We start from the raw sequence: 14,675 nt of genomic DNA, 5'->3' as shown, positions 1-14,675 counted from the left end.
TTTATTTATTTATTTATTTATTTATTTATTTTAATGATTATTGGTGAGTTAGTTGTCAGTCAAGAATGTAAAATTAATAGAACTAAGTTCCTGAAATACCTCACTCTTTGTGTGTTTGTAGAATGGCTTCACTTTTCTAAGTAGAGATACTGAAATAACTGAACTTTTTGATGACATTCAAAATTATTGAGATGCATGTATGTATTTGTGAAAAAACAACAACAAAAAGGACTACAAAACAGGTATATTCCATCAACATTAATAAGAGCTAAGATGCAAAAGAAGAACTAAAACATTGTGAGTAGGACGATTCCTCCCAATGTTATTTTCTGTCTGTCAAAAAATTGCAAGGTAAAACATAAACTCGTTAAGGAAAATGGGTGTAAAATTTTCAAAATCAGCAAATTACAAAACACCGCAATTCTGCAGAGGTGTTGCTCCTTCAAATTACATGTCTGAGTTCAGAATTTCTAGTTCCAACAACAAACAAAGATAACCTAAAGTTTATTTGTCTTCTCAGTTCAGCACTGAAGCATGTGCATATTCAAAGTGAGCTAATTACGCTCACATTCTTTGTTTTCTGACTTAGTTACGTCTCATTTTGCCACAAAATGACTTTAATTTAGGAGAAGGAGGAACACGAAGTGTTCAGCAGTACATGAAGAGTGCAGCAGGTTGTCCCTAATTATGCATAATTTCTTCGAAAGTTTCTTGGCCGGAAAAAAAGAAAAAGAAAAAAAATTCTTGAAATTGTTATGTAGCAAGAGCCAACTTATTTAATTTGATTGTGTAAGCTAATATTTGAGCAGTTGTATTTTAGAGTTGTGCAGATTAAATTCATTTCTGCCTTTGTTTTGGCAATATTTAGGTCAATTTGGTGTCTGAACACATCTGGTGTGAAGATTTCCTGGTCCGGAGTTTCTACCTGAAAAACCTGCAGACCAACGAGACGCGCACGGTGACCCAGTTCCACTTCCTGTCCTGGATGGACCGCGGGATCCCCAGCTCAGCCCGGACCCTGTTAGACTTCCGCAGGTAGAGAGAAGAACCCAGGAGTCTTGCCTAGCTGGATTTCAGACAGATTTTCATATTTACAGCTGACCTTTTATTCCTTGCTTGTTTTTTAATCACCTTCCCTTATCCTGCCTCTCCGGTTCTTCTTTTATGCTCCCTCTGCCTTTTATTTTTTTTGTGTCCTGTAGAGAACGGTTGTTCTTAATAAGGACCCAGTTTCTGTCCCGTCCCTTTCATCCCAGGCCGATCTCCCTCACCTCCCTCCAGCACATGTGATGCAGCAAATTAACGGCTCCACACTGCCTGGCTTGGCTTGGGACAAAAAGAAAGAAAGAATAATAAAACACCTAATTCAAACGCCCAATTAAATGAGAGCTGTCTCACCAAAACACAGGAGACGGGGCGGAAAGCTAGTGACTGAATAACCTCACTTTTTTCTCCAGATAATGTGTTCTGGCAGAAGAGCTGGAGTATTCCTCTGGGAAAACCCGGGAGGGATAGGCAAAAACCCTCCAAATGAGAATAGACGCATCTGATTTGTGGATGGAAGTCTGCCCCTCTCGTTTGTAATGAAAACGGTGAAAGATTGTGTGACGTTCACACACTTACCTAAGCCGGTTTGCGCTATTTCTTCCAAATTAATTTCAGTCGTGTATATATTAATTGGTGTGTAGGTTTGAGCTGTTTAATTTACCTGCACATTGTTTGCTCTGCTGAGATTCAGTTAGCTTTGACTGAGCTTCGTAAATGCCACTGCAGGTTACTTAAAGCTCTCCGATCCACACAAGGCACTCCAACACTCTCAGTGTTTGTGGTTTTTGGCCGTGTTGGTTTTTTTGCGGTGGCCAGTGTCATTTTTGTGATGTTGCAGCTAGTAATATGAGCCCAGTTGCATAGTCACAAAAGTGATCATTGGAAACTGTGTCTCCTCAGCCAGGCCTGTGCACACACTGTCTTTCTTTCACTCCTGACTCTGTTCCCCTTCCCCTCCTCTCACTTGCTCCGCCCTATGGCTTGCATGGGAACTTCAGCTATCTTAGAAGGTTGTGTTTAATTCTCATGTTCATTTGTACAACAAAGTATCCAAAAGACGTACTCTGGACATAATAAAAATTTAATAAAAACAAAAAAATGCATGCATTTTATCCTATTTGTTTTTCAGTCCATATATTTGTAAGCTTTTCTGCAATGCTAATGACTTAGCAATAGTCAAAATAAAATTCACATAAGTGCATCAGTGTTACACTTTAAATCCCATGACCTATTCGCTATATTGTAAACAGTTAACTAGCAAAAACAATACAATATACTACTGTGATATTAATTAGCACAATATGTATCATGATATTTATAGTTTGGGTTTAAAAGTTATTTTAATTGTGATGCACAACTGTGCACAAGAAAACAGTAAATTTTACAAATCAAGGCTGAAATTGGAGTCTGAGCTCCAGGGTTAATATTTAAAGTCAATTTAATGTCAACTAAAAAAGAGATGTAAAAGATTTGGGGATTTTCATTTGTATTAAAGTGACCTTTGAAGTAGAGGAAGACCTCTAACACAATACAGAATTAACTATTAATAGCTTTATGTTGGTTTGCTCTGTGTAAAGGAACTTAAAGAAATTAATGTCTAGCTATTTAATGAGGTTTGAAATACCTATCAGCGAGCCTCAACTAGACAGCTAATTTTGTGAACAAAAGTAACTTTGTACAATGTTAGCCCAATTAAATTTTAGCTTAGAAAAATCAACTGCCTATACTCATTAATGGGGATAAAACATCAAATTAAGCAAAAGCTTGCACATTTTCTAACATTCCAATGCTTATTTGCTTAATGTAGGTGCGCTATTGGGAATACCATTGCCAGTAGCAAGCCTGCAATTGGCTTTTTTTTTTATTTTTTATAAACAGACATGCTGACTCTTGAGGATGTTAGCATCTACAAGAATTAGCATGTATGTTTGTAAGATACCAGCAATCTGCAGGCTTACTATAGCTGATAAAAACGCAAATTATTTAATTCAAATACCTTTCAGCTTGTCAAACGTCCGTACAGCCGTGTTAGTCTCCGTATTGAGCCTACAAAACACTCTGACAAGCTTACTCTTGAAAGGGTTAGAACAAATGAGATTTAGCATGTCTGTAAAATAAACAACCGACTACAGGTTGGCTACTAGCAAAGATAAAGTTAATTTACTCAGTAATGTTAAAACGTGTGACTTGTTGTCCCCTGTTGTGAACCGGGAACAAGCTATTTGTCTTGCATGCATAAATGCTAATTGTTGTTTGTAAGAGACTCAAGAGTTAGCATGTCTGTGAAATAAACAGTCTACTTCAGGTAGCTTCCACCCTTTGAGCCATACAAAGCAGACTTACATCTCACAGCAACAAGTTAGGGAGGAGGTTTTGCTGCACCAGAAAGAAAATTGATTTTCTGTTTAAAGCACAAAAACAGTGACGGTAAATTTTGTAGTTCTGAAACCAACACTTCATAAATTTTAAAATGCTTTCAAATGGTTTTCAGTTTTATCATTACTCATTACAAAAATATTTGTGCAAATTTATGTTGACTCGTTATTGTAGACATTTCATAATTCCATATGTATTTATTTCTTATTCTAAACTCCACATATTGAAACCCTACAAAAACAAGAATGTGGCCAGTAAATTGAGCTATCTCACTATTGGAGAAATGAAAGGAAGCAAAGAGGCACTGGTGGAAGGTCTTGGTGTAGTCAGTTGCCATGGCAGCAGCGGGGTGTGAAAAGGCTTGTTGGCCTTCACCGTTGCCCGTGGTGTATAACATTCATAATTGGCCGAGGTTAATGCGTTGGCGTGCCGCAATCACAACATCACACCGCCACGTCCATCACCCACACGTCAGAGAGAGCGATCCACTGTTACTAACCTGATGATGGATTTATTTACGGCTTTCTTTCTGACTGATTGACAGGAGCAGGAGGAGGAGGAAGCATCTCAGATTTGTGTTTGTTGCTTTGAATGTTGTTAATTTTTATCCAGATCGCAGTGCACAAGTCCCTCTTGAGTCACATTTGCTGTGATTATCGCTATTTTCATTCAACCAAAAAGAAACTATTCAGGCCCCTGCGTCTGAGGCTTTTTTCATCAAGCTCGCAGTAACATTGTCTCTTCTCTTTTGCTTTATTCCAGAAAGGTTAACAAGTGCTACCGTGGCCGATCTTGCCCTATAATTGTTCACTGCAGGCAAGTACACCTGTTTGTTGTGTGTGTGCGTGTGTGTGCGTGTGTGTGTGTGTGTGTTACAACTTTTATATTTTAAAATCCACTCTAGGTCCAACGCTGTTTATTCCGCTCTCTGTTTCTTATGTAAATAATGTGGCACAAGCTTATTGAACGGTAGACCATTCCATTTCCCATCTGGTTGAGTTAGTTAACCAGCTTTGATTGGCTTGCATTAAACACCAAGTATCTGTCAGACCACTTTTGATAGTCACATCCTGTTAAGTCATGCATGGGGCCAGTAAGCCTACTCTCTCCCTCTCTAAGGAGCCGAGCATCTAGCGCTGGATTAATGAAGCCGTGGTGCTCAGGCAGCTCTCCTTTTTTTTTATTGGCCGTGCCTTTATTAGAGAGATGTCCACGCCTTGTTTGCAATTAACATGCAGAGCTGCTGAATGGCCGGCGGGCACAAAGGGAGGCTTTTCATGGGGCTATCTCTGGAGTAATGGAAAAGCAAGGCTCTCCAAAAGCTGTTCTCGAACCGCCCCTGGCCTCTCAACCTCTCCTCTGCTCCTGAGGTGCATGAATTTAAAAGCTTTTGTCCCCAGTGTGCCTTAGAAAACCATTCTCTCTCGCTCTCTCTTTCTTTCTTGCGCTCTCTGTCTCTCTCTCTCTCTCTCCCTCTCTCTCCAACAGTCACTCTCAAGACCACACATGCGCTCATGTGCAAAAGGTTTAGCGTAATTACATTTATTGGAAATATTCAGATCTGTTTGGGTATTTCTCCCAAGAATGCTAAGGACTTAGATCATTTTCTTTCTCCCGCTTCACATCCAGCATCGTGTTTTATGCAAATAAAGAAGTGTGCTTCTGTATGCATAGACTAATTTGTGTTTAAATATACTCAAAAGTCTCACAGCAGATGCCGATGTAAATGAGCAATTTGTTTCCTCATAAGAAGAACACTCTGAGATTAAAGCGTTTTGTGCCGCCACCTTAATGATCTCCGCATCTCTCCTGTCTCTGCAGTGACGGAGCCGGCAGGAGTGGGACCTACATCCTGATTGACATGGTCCTCAATAGGATGGCTAAAGGTAACGATCAATGGCTCCCCCTTTTTCTCTCTCTGTCTCTCTCTCTCTGTTGGTTTGAAACCCTGGCAACGCAAAAGCCTCTCATTCTCCTCGGAGGGTCTCGGGGATGCATTAGAGGGTGACTTCTCTGAGGCCTGGAGAGGCAGCGGAGACGAGGGGGTAGCTGCTGGGAGTGAGGAGATCAGAACAAAGAGGGAAGACAGGGAAGGGAAATGAAAAAGAAACCTCCGCCCACATTCGTAATTATCTATTTAAGCAACCTTCACACTGCATTGACCTGCACCGGTAGCTGCAACATGAATTTAGATAGCACATGCATGGAAATGAAATGTTTAAAGTCGAAAATTTATTAAAAGAAAAAAAAATAAAATAGCTGTTTGCTCTGCCGGCTCGAATCAATATTTAATATTTAATGGAACATTGTTGATTTTGTTATTGATTTATTCTTAAAAGAGCGGTGTTGACAATTTCTTTTGGCAATTTATGCAATTATGCTGCTAACTGTGAACATAGTTAGCATTGATGGAAATCTTCAAGGTGCTTTATTAGTTTTTCTTTGTGCCGCTTTGAATTGGATTATCTCTGTCTGGTGCTCCGGTGTGGCACCAGCCTGCGGTGCTTTGCAAGAGGTATTCAGAAATTTGGAACAATCACAGACTTCAGTGGGATTTTATGTGACAGATCAACACAAAGTCAAGTCATTATCAAGTGGATGGAAAATAACACTTAAAAAAAAAAAATTCTGCAAGTAAAAATATTTGTATATGTATTCAGCCTCTCTGGATCATTACCCATTTGGGATATGTCTCTGCATGTCTTTGCCATTGTCAATTTTTTTTTTCAAACTAACTCTAGCTCAGTTTGGATAGAAAGCATCTATCACCAGCAGTTTTCATTTTATTGCATCACATTTCCCATTGGATTAGGTCTTGACTTTGACCAGGGCATTCTAATACATGAATGTGCTTTAACCTAAACCATCCTACATTGCCACTTGTGGTATGTGAATGACTTTCTAGAAGGTTTTTTTCTAGAATGAACTTTCAAAACTTGAAATGTTGTTTTTTACAATGTAACCCTTTGACACATCAGCAACTTTCATCCTGACCTGCCTGCTGCGCTCCTGAGTCGTCATGATGCTGCTTGTTCTCTAAAGTTCTCAGACAAACCTCTGATAATTTTGCTTCCATTTCACAACCATCCCTGTAAAACACGTTGCAGTTTTGTGGTTGTTCCACAACAAAATGCAAAAAACTGCTGAAGGTGCAGGAGTACTTTTTGGAAGGGGTTGTAAATAAACATATTTTCTGACACCAGCAGCTGAAACAGAAGTGGAATAGTTTTAGTCATCTTATTCTGCATGAATAAACAGTTTAATTTGTCTTCTGAGTTCTTTTGAGAAATGCAGGTTATAAGCATCTATTGTTGCCTCAGACTTTGTCCCTCCATGCCTTAGTCAGCTCTTTGGCCCCTGATCTTTGCCCTTTACCCCTTTAGCGAGCCAACCCAGTCAGAAGAGGTTAGAAGGACGCCTCGCTGCACTGTCTGTTAAACAGTAATAAGACTGACCCTTCCTGGTGCAATTCAAGTACGTCTGTGACAAATGTGCCGTTGCCCGAGGTGATGAAAGCTGACTCGCCGTCCGCTTTCAACCTTTTGTTTTTCTGCGTCTGGAATCAAAATGCATGAAATGAACGTAAGCTCTGGCGCTCCAAAAAGCCGTCTTTTTTCCCTTTCGGCCAGAGAGCTTTCTCTTCAGTGTAACTTCGGATTCCAGCTAATCTAAGACATGAAAGTCCTGCCGGAACGCTGAAGTACCTCTGAGTGCATCGAGTCCCACTCCCCCCACCCCGTCTTTCTCTCCCACATACAGGCATAAATCTATTCTTCGCTATGTTGTTTGCCTCCCCTAGATGCATTTTCTAGATCCCTCTCATTCTCAAATCAGCTCCGGCTTGCTTTCAGCCCATACATTCGGAGTGGTGTGAGATTTTCCTCGAGTAACATCAAAGACTGAAAGGAAGCTGATTACAGGTGAAGCAACTGTTGCACAGGTTAATCATTGAAATCGCTGCTGCAGAGCAAACCGTTCTAATAAGCGAGTCGGACGTCTTCTTTGAATGTGATTCCCGTAGCGAAGGCAAGGTGTGCTGTATATTTTATGTCCCCCACAAAAAAAAAAAAAAAATTATGCATATTTTATCAAGAAACAGTCCGTGGCTTCCATCCAAGTCTTCTTTTCCGAGGATGAATGTAATAATTTTCAATCGCTGTGCTGCTCCAAAGGGAGCGCAGCGCGGCATAAAGAGAGATTGACAGATGTGAGCAGGATTACTGCGTCACTTTGAACTCAGTCCAATTCTTGCTCTGTTGCAGGTGCTAAAGAGATTGATATTGCCGCTACCCTGGAGCACTTGAGAGACCAGAGAGCTGGCATGGTCCAGACAAAGGTAAGGTTCCCTGGCTTTGAGTCGGAGGAGGTGGGGGTGGAGGGAGGAGGCGGGAACCCAGGGAGGGCAACGGGGTTTTAGGCGTTTTAGAGTAATGATTGTCTGCTTCATCCACACAGGATCAGAGGAAATGATGATGATGATGCTCTACTTAATAACTGCTTTCAGGATTACAGAAATATTGCTTGCGGGATAATAACTTCACATTTATCGTAGGGGCCCAAATAAAATTACCCAAAATTTGAAAGAAATATGTTTGCACAGTTATATGATTTGAATAAATTAGATGGATAAAGTATTGCTGAAATGTGTGATTACTTCTCTAGGGTGTAATTTTTATTTTATTTTTTCAAGTTATGAATGATTGTCAAATCTACATGAAAAATATTCATAAGAATATCATTTAGAGCCCAAAATGATTTACAGTAGTTCCCAACAAAACTATCCACAGGGATTTTTATTTTTATTTTTTATTTTTTTATTTTATTTTTTTTTTTGCATTCTGGAAAAGTCTGGAATACGTTTAAAACTCTTTTTCAACTTAACATCCAACCATCCTTCTGTTGGTTTGAAACTGGAAAAACGCTTAATTTTAACACAAAAATGTGTATGAAACTTGAATCTCCAATAAAATGAAACATTAAAAAAAATCAGGGCACATGAATTTAAAACCCTGTTTCAGTAGATTCGCTTCAAAAGAATCATTTGCCACAACATGTTGGACATCATCCCAATCTCACCTTACAGGCATCACAGTCATTTCTCTGTACAGTTCACATTACAACAGCCATTTTTTCGTCATCCTCAACTCAAACACAAAGACTTTCCCCTTTTTATTTTACTCCCTCCTTTTGTGAGGATAATAATAATAATAATAATAAAATTGACGCTGCAGTGGGTGATAGTGGGAGCTGCTTGCTTACCCGCTGCACTGTTTCTGAACGGTCTGCTAAAGCTGCCGTTAGAGCTCTGCTCTGTTCTCTGCAGAGCAAAGCCTTTTTCAAAGACTCTCTTTTTCGGTTTGACAGGAATTACAGCGGTATGTGGTTGATTCCTCTTTGCAGACTCGTTCAGGCTCCTCAAAGAAATTAGATTATAATGAGGTATGAAATGTAGAGTTAGCTTCATTTTTTTTTTCTCTTATGTTTAATGATTTTCCAACTATTTTTTTTTTTTTTTTGCTGTTGTTAGATTTATTTATTTGTCTCGGTAAAGATCTCTAGTGAGATGTAACAACAGCAGTGAAATTTACAACAATTTCTAAAGAAACGTGTTACAATTAATATAAAACTAATACTGGTCGAATCAAGTGGCTAACGAGCTCTGACAGTTTCACGTCTGGATGTGGTATTTGCACGTGTAAACACACACTCGGTAGTGAAATGCAAAGCACGATGTTACTGACAGTATTTTAGATACTAGCCACTGCATTCAGAAATAATCCACCAGAAACCCTGTTGTTTATCCACATGGAGAGAAAAACAAGATGTATTTCTCATGTAAGTTTCAACCTATTTTTACGCTCCTAAAGATTCCTGTTTGTCATTTTCTTTTCAGCCCCTTAAATGCATGATTTTCTTAATTTTGCTTCTAATTAAATTGTGTAAAATTGAACTTCCTAATATTAAGGACAGATGAGCTCGAATTACTGGCAGAGGAGCACAATAGACACACTTGTGTTCAAAATAGTAGCTGAGCGTTCAGAAAAGTGACTAAGCCTCAAAATAAATGGTTGAAGGTCAGACAAACAAGTTCTTATTTCATTAATCTGGCCTGTCTACTTTGATTTGGTCCAGTCTCGATTTAATGAAATCAATCATCCAATTAGGATACCATCTAGACACATCCTCTGTGTAACAAAACAGCCCTGGTGCATGTAGGCTACCAGTTTCTCTCCATGGTGTTAAAAAACCAAAACCGGATGCCCTTTCTTTACAAACTAAAACATTTATTGTTCAAACTTTAAAAAAAAAATGCTGAACGTGCATTAGCTGTATGACCACCGTTTGTGGGAGCTACTTCATATCTGTGTTAACTGCTGTTATCATTGGACTACGTTCCACAGTTTCTCTGCTTTTCTTGGTTTTGTCCCAGAAACGCCATGTTTGATGACTTTCCACAAGTTTTCCATTGAATTAAGATCTGAAGATTGTGCTGGCCAGTCCATAATTTTGAGTTTGTTGGTTTGGAACCAAATTGATGTTTGCTTAATGATGTGTTTAGAGTCATTGTCTTTTCTTCAGCATAGTGCAACATGATTACTTCAAAAGTCTTGATGACTCTTGGTTTGTGATAAAAACCACACGCATAAATGAATCATCCATAACAAACTGAAGCCACCATGCTTCAATTAGTTGGCTTGAATTTGTTTTCTTTGAGGGTCATTTAACAAATTGTAATGACCAAAAAAGTGTTACCCCATTTGGTAACCTCTTCAACAGTGAGTCTTTGCAGAGGCTTCTTGTTGACAGCTTGGCTATAGACTTATTTTGTTATATTGTTTTAGATCAACGTGGAGCTGATCGTTTGCTCCATTTTCTTCCATGTCTTTCTGATTTGTTTTGATTTGCATCGTGCAGCATTTCAGATCATTTTATTTGAGCAGCCTATTATAGATTTTTTTTTAGTATATGCATACCTCTCACCAAATGCTTTTCTCCTGACAACAGTCTGGTATGTATGATCCATTTTACTGCGATTTTCAGCGAGGAATGCTGGAGAAACAGTAGATGCCTTTGTCTGTGAATAAGGGAAAACTGTCCTGTTTTTTTAAAAGAATGAACATTGATCAAATGTCACACTGTTATTATTTTGAACACCAAGCCTCCAATTAATGATTTAGTTAACCGTAATCAGCTACATTAATGTCATAACTGTTTCCACCAAATCCAGTGGTGCATCTGGTTATGGATGTCTCTCTTTGTTTATGTTGAGCACAACAATTGTATCATCTGCATAAAATTAAGTTTTACTATTTGGTAAACTATCACATATATGGGGCTGGGGGCCCCCACTATGGATCCGTATTCTGTGGATCTCCGGCGAGAAACATGGCAAAGGACTCGGCTAGTGAACACACTGTATTTGAGAATCAATTTACAGCAGACAAGCAAATATGATAGGCATAAAAAACAGCAACAGTATTTGTACTGTTTTCTGAATTATGACTCATGCTTTGAACTATTAGTAGTTCACCTTTAAGTTTTTTTTTTTTTTTTTTTTTAAAAACGTTAAGCTAAAATTGCTTAAAGAAAAATATTAAATGGTTTTTGGTGGTGGCTGCTTATGACAGATGTCTGTACGTGGCAACCGTGACACATGTGAGCACGTTTCATCCTCTCTAACATCAATTTCTGATCCGTGTAGCAGAGATTGATCTCCCCCCAGTGCTTTAAATGGGAAACCATGCAAAAGGAGGATTTAAAATCTGTTTTAAAATTTTGAACTCAAACTTAAGAGCCTAACTGAGTTGGAGACAAATGCGGATGGACTTATACATTTTTCTGGACCATCACAACTTCAGAGGATACGCGAAAATAGACACTCCACATAACCGCGGCCACTGGTGGCTTCGCAGTATTGATTCAGCCTATCCTCGGGCCACACCATGGCAGGCTGTGTGTTGACTCATCTGAGGACTGTTCCCTGCAAACCTCCTACATTCCCTTTTCTCTGCGAGAAGACCCCATGGCCTGCAGCCTGGGGAGAGGAGAGGAATATAAAAGCGGCAGGTCCACAGGGCAGACATCAATCAGTTCCTCTGGGATAACCATGCGCTGTTTCACAATAAAACACACAGAGTAAAAAAAAAAAAAAAGCTGAGAGACAGTTTGACTCACAAAGCTGCATTTTAAGACACACCTGGCTGGATCGATGTTGGTGCCAGGCTGTGCGTGTGCTTCAGGTTGAAAGCTCACGGAGCGATTCGGCTCGAGATGGTGGCCAAGGCCCAGCCGGGGTCAGGAGATATGGAGGAGGAGGAGGAGGCGCCAGCTGTCAGTCACTTCTAAATGGCATTCAAGGCGTGCTCCAAACCTGGACACACGCTAACACTTTATCCTCTTCTTTCTTCTCCGCAGGAGCAGTTTGAGTTTGCTCTGACGGCCGTGGCGGAGGAGGTGAACGCCATCCTGAAAGCGCTCCCTCAGTAAAGACCTTCTCTTCTTCCATCTCGGAGCGCCGGTCTTCTCTGCCCACTCGGTGCAGACGTCGCTCCCCTCACAGTCTCCCCTCTTCTGTCGCAACCTCCTCTGCACCTTCACACAATGCTGTATGCTGAATATCGTGCCGGATCCGTCCGTATTCACGAGTTCCAGAGTTGGAACGTCGATTTGATGGGTGTTGTGGTGATTGAGGATAACGGAGGCAGGTCCGCGTTCCCACTGTGCAATTTCTGAATATGAGCCCATGGTTCTCTATGCTGTGGTGTTGTTCCTGAACATACTGTCACAGTGCCACTGATGAGATGTGTATGTAACGTCACGTGAAGATTACTAACTGAGCTGTCACCTGTTTAAAACTACCGGTAATCTACGGCTGCAGCCGCTGTTTGTTTTTTTCTCGTCTTGTACTGGTTACATTTTTTTGTGTGTGAAATCCTAAAAGAAAAATTGTGGTAGAGTCTGTGTTCATTTATTTATTTTTTAATTTTTTTTTATTTTTGTGGCTGACTAAATATTCTAATGTTCCAAAATGTACTGCTTCGACAAAACATGTTCCAAGGCTTTTTGGAATCCTAACCCAAAATTAAATGTATTTTAATGGGATTTCATGTGAGATACCAACACAAAATGGTGCAAAACTGTAAAAAAAAAAAAAAAAAAAAAAAAAAAGTAAATTAAAATTGTTAGAAGTGTGTGGTGTGTATTTGCATGTTGCATGTACTGCCAAAAAGCTCAATTACACTTTCAGTCATTGCAACTTCTTCCTATATCATAAAAAGCCAGATTTATGGAATACACAATAATTGTTTTGCTGTCTACAGGCCTTTCCACCTGACTTAATATGAGTGTAGATCATCCAGAGTCACCAAGAGAGTCCTGGAGATTGCTCTGATTTAGGTTGACGGCCATGATTTTGTCGGTTTTTGATTTGGCCATTTCCAGATGATCAGTTGAAGGAGTGATCTATGAGATTTTTATAATCTGGCTTATCGTCTGTGTTTCTTGGTCTTCGTCATGCTGTTTGTTCTCTAATGTTGCATCAGACCTCAGTCTCCATTCACAGAACTGAGCTGGATTCATGGAGTTAGGTGGATTCTGTTGGTTCCACCGGGGTTTTCAGGGGTATAAAAGTGTGACAAAACAAATGCACACCACACCCTTTTTGGATATTTATTTGTTCAAATTCTTGGAAACAAATTTCCCTCCTCCTCCCACTTTCAAATGAATGTGCTACTTTGTGTTGGTCTATCAAATAGATACATGAAATACATTAAAGTTTTTGGTTTGTGAAAATATTAAATATTTTTTTGCAAGGCACTGTTTGCAACATAAAAAACAAAGAATAGTCCCGACAAGCGGGAAGCAGATGTTACATTTGTGTTTTTTTTTTGTTTTTTTGCTTTAAGACATAAAGTCACTTAAATGCTGCAGCTCTCAACTGTAACACTTTCAGAACCAAGAAAAACATAAAATTATTGCCTGTAAAATTCATCCTTCTGTACAGATTCTGTCCTCCAGATGAAGTGCTGTTGCTGGATTTATAAACTCCGTACATTTCTCCCTCTCTGTGAAGAGAAGACGCTAGTCTAGTATATATATATATTCATCGGCATCACATGGTCAGATGTTGATGTGCATGTGTGTTCTTGTGACTATGGATCTCGGACTACGACAAAAGAAAAAACCCTCACAGATTGTAATAATTGCAACGTATCACATCGATTTCACATTTTTTCTTCAGTGCGTGAACATCTCTGTGAATATTAAATGTGAAATATACCAAACTGAGATAGTTATAGCCTCTATTTAGAAACCATGTCCTCCTGTATCAATAGTAATAAGATTATATATTTAGGAAGAGAGTATGTGGGGATTTTGGTAAATTCGTCCCTCTATTGCTTGTATATTGTGACATATTGTGCAGAATATTTGCTCTATAGACACCGAATGACTTAAAGAATCCTCGTATTGTGCTGTCTGAAACACACCGAGGGCCTCTGTGAGAACTATATATTTTGTGTGAGAAGTAAAAGATGACTTTATTCAGATTGATAATAAATCTACCGTACTTTAAAACAACACCTCTCTGCTGTTTAGTGCTTGTGCTGATGCAGTTTCAAACAAACTGTCTGCCCGACCACTGAGCAGGGTTTGATTGAATGCTGGGAGATGATGTGCATGATCCCTGGGGGAGGCTGGTGTCTGGGGAAACACTGGCTTGTACAGATGAAACGGTTGCTTCTGCAGCACAGAAGGAAACCGGGATGTGAAATGAAATCAGTTTTGTTTTTTGCGCTCTGAGGAAGTCGGGCCATATTTAAGCAAGCTGAGGTCTTAATAGTCAAGTTATTTTATATTTAAAGCTCTGGAATATGTAATCTTAAAATAATGATAGCATGCCTGATTTTGTCACATTTAATCTGTTACAGCACTGTCATGGCTTGTTCAAAAGCGTTTTAATACCAATAATTTGGAGTTCTGCTACATGGTGAACTTTTTAATCTGGAAAAATGTTCCAGTTAAGTTCATCTTATTCAAAAACTGAAAGAGAGATAAAAAATAAATAGAAAATACACACCAGAGTTCCTGCACTCTGGCAAATCCTGAAATACAACTTAAGTAATTTCCAGGTCAGGATAAGTGTGAAAAAAGATTGTGGAAGAATATTTGGATTTTGACTTTGTGTAATCCAACCATCCCTTGGATTATACATCCCTTGTATAATGTATTATACATTATGTATACACATAATT

General features: G+C 39.3%; 1 protein-coding gene across 3 annotated transcripts in view; it reads left to right on the top strand.

Annotated features, from left to right (window-relative positions):
* Positions 1-12,993, top strand: part of ptprn2 (protein tyrosine phosphatase receptor type N2) — a 152,518-nt gene extending 139,525 nt beyond the window's left edge. For all 3 annotated transcript variants that reach the window (XM_007555631.2, XM_016673188.1, XM_016673189.1), the window contains 5 exons: positions 869-1,035; positions 4,186-4,239; positions 5,245-5,309; positions 7,686-7,759; positions 11,839-12,993. In XM_007555631.2, coding sequence (XP_007555693.1) covers positions 869-1,035; positions 4,186-4,239; positions 5,245-5,309; positions 7,686-7,759; positions 11,839-11,910 — 432 coding nt within the window. In that variant the 3' untranslated portion in view covers positions 11,911-12,993. The remainder of the gene's footprint in view (positions 1-868; positions 1,036-4,185; positions 4,240-5,244; positions 5,310-7,685; positions 7,760-11,838) is intronic.
* The last annotated feature ends 1,682 nt before the right edge of the window (positions 12,994-14,675 follow it).

Source organism: Poecilia formosa, unplaced genomic scaffold (genome assembly GCF_000485575.1).
Source record: "Poecilia formosa unplaced genomic scaffold, Poecilia_formosa-5.1.2 Scaffold71, whole genome shotgun sequence".
Classification (NCBI taxonomy): Eukaryota; Metazoa; Chordata; class Actinopteri; order Cyprinodontiformes; family Poeciliidae; genus Poecilia; species Poecilia formosa.
This window is presented reverse-complemented; position numbering and strand designations above follow the sequence as displayed.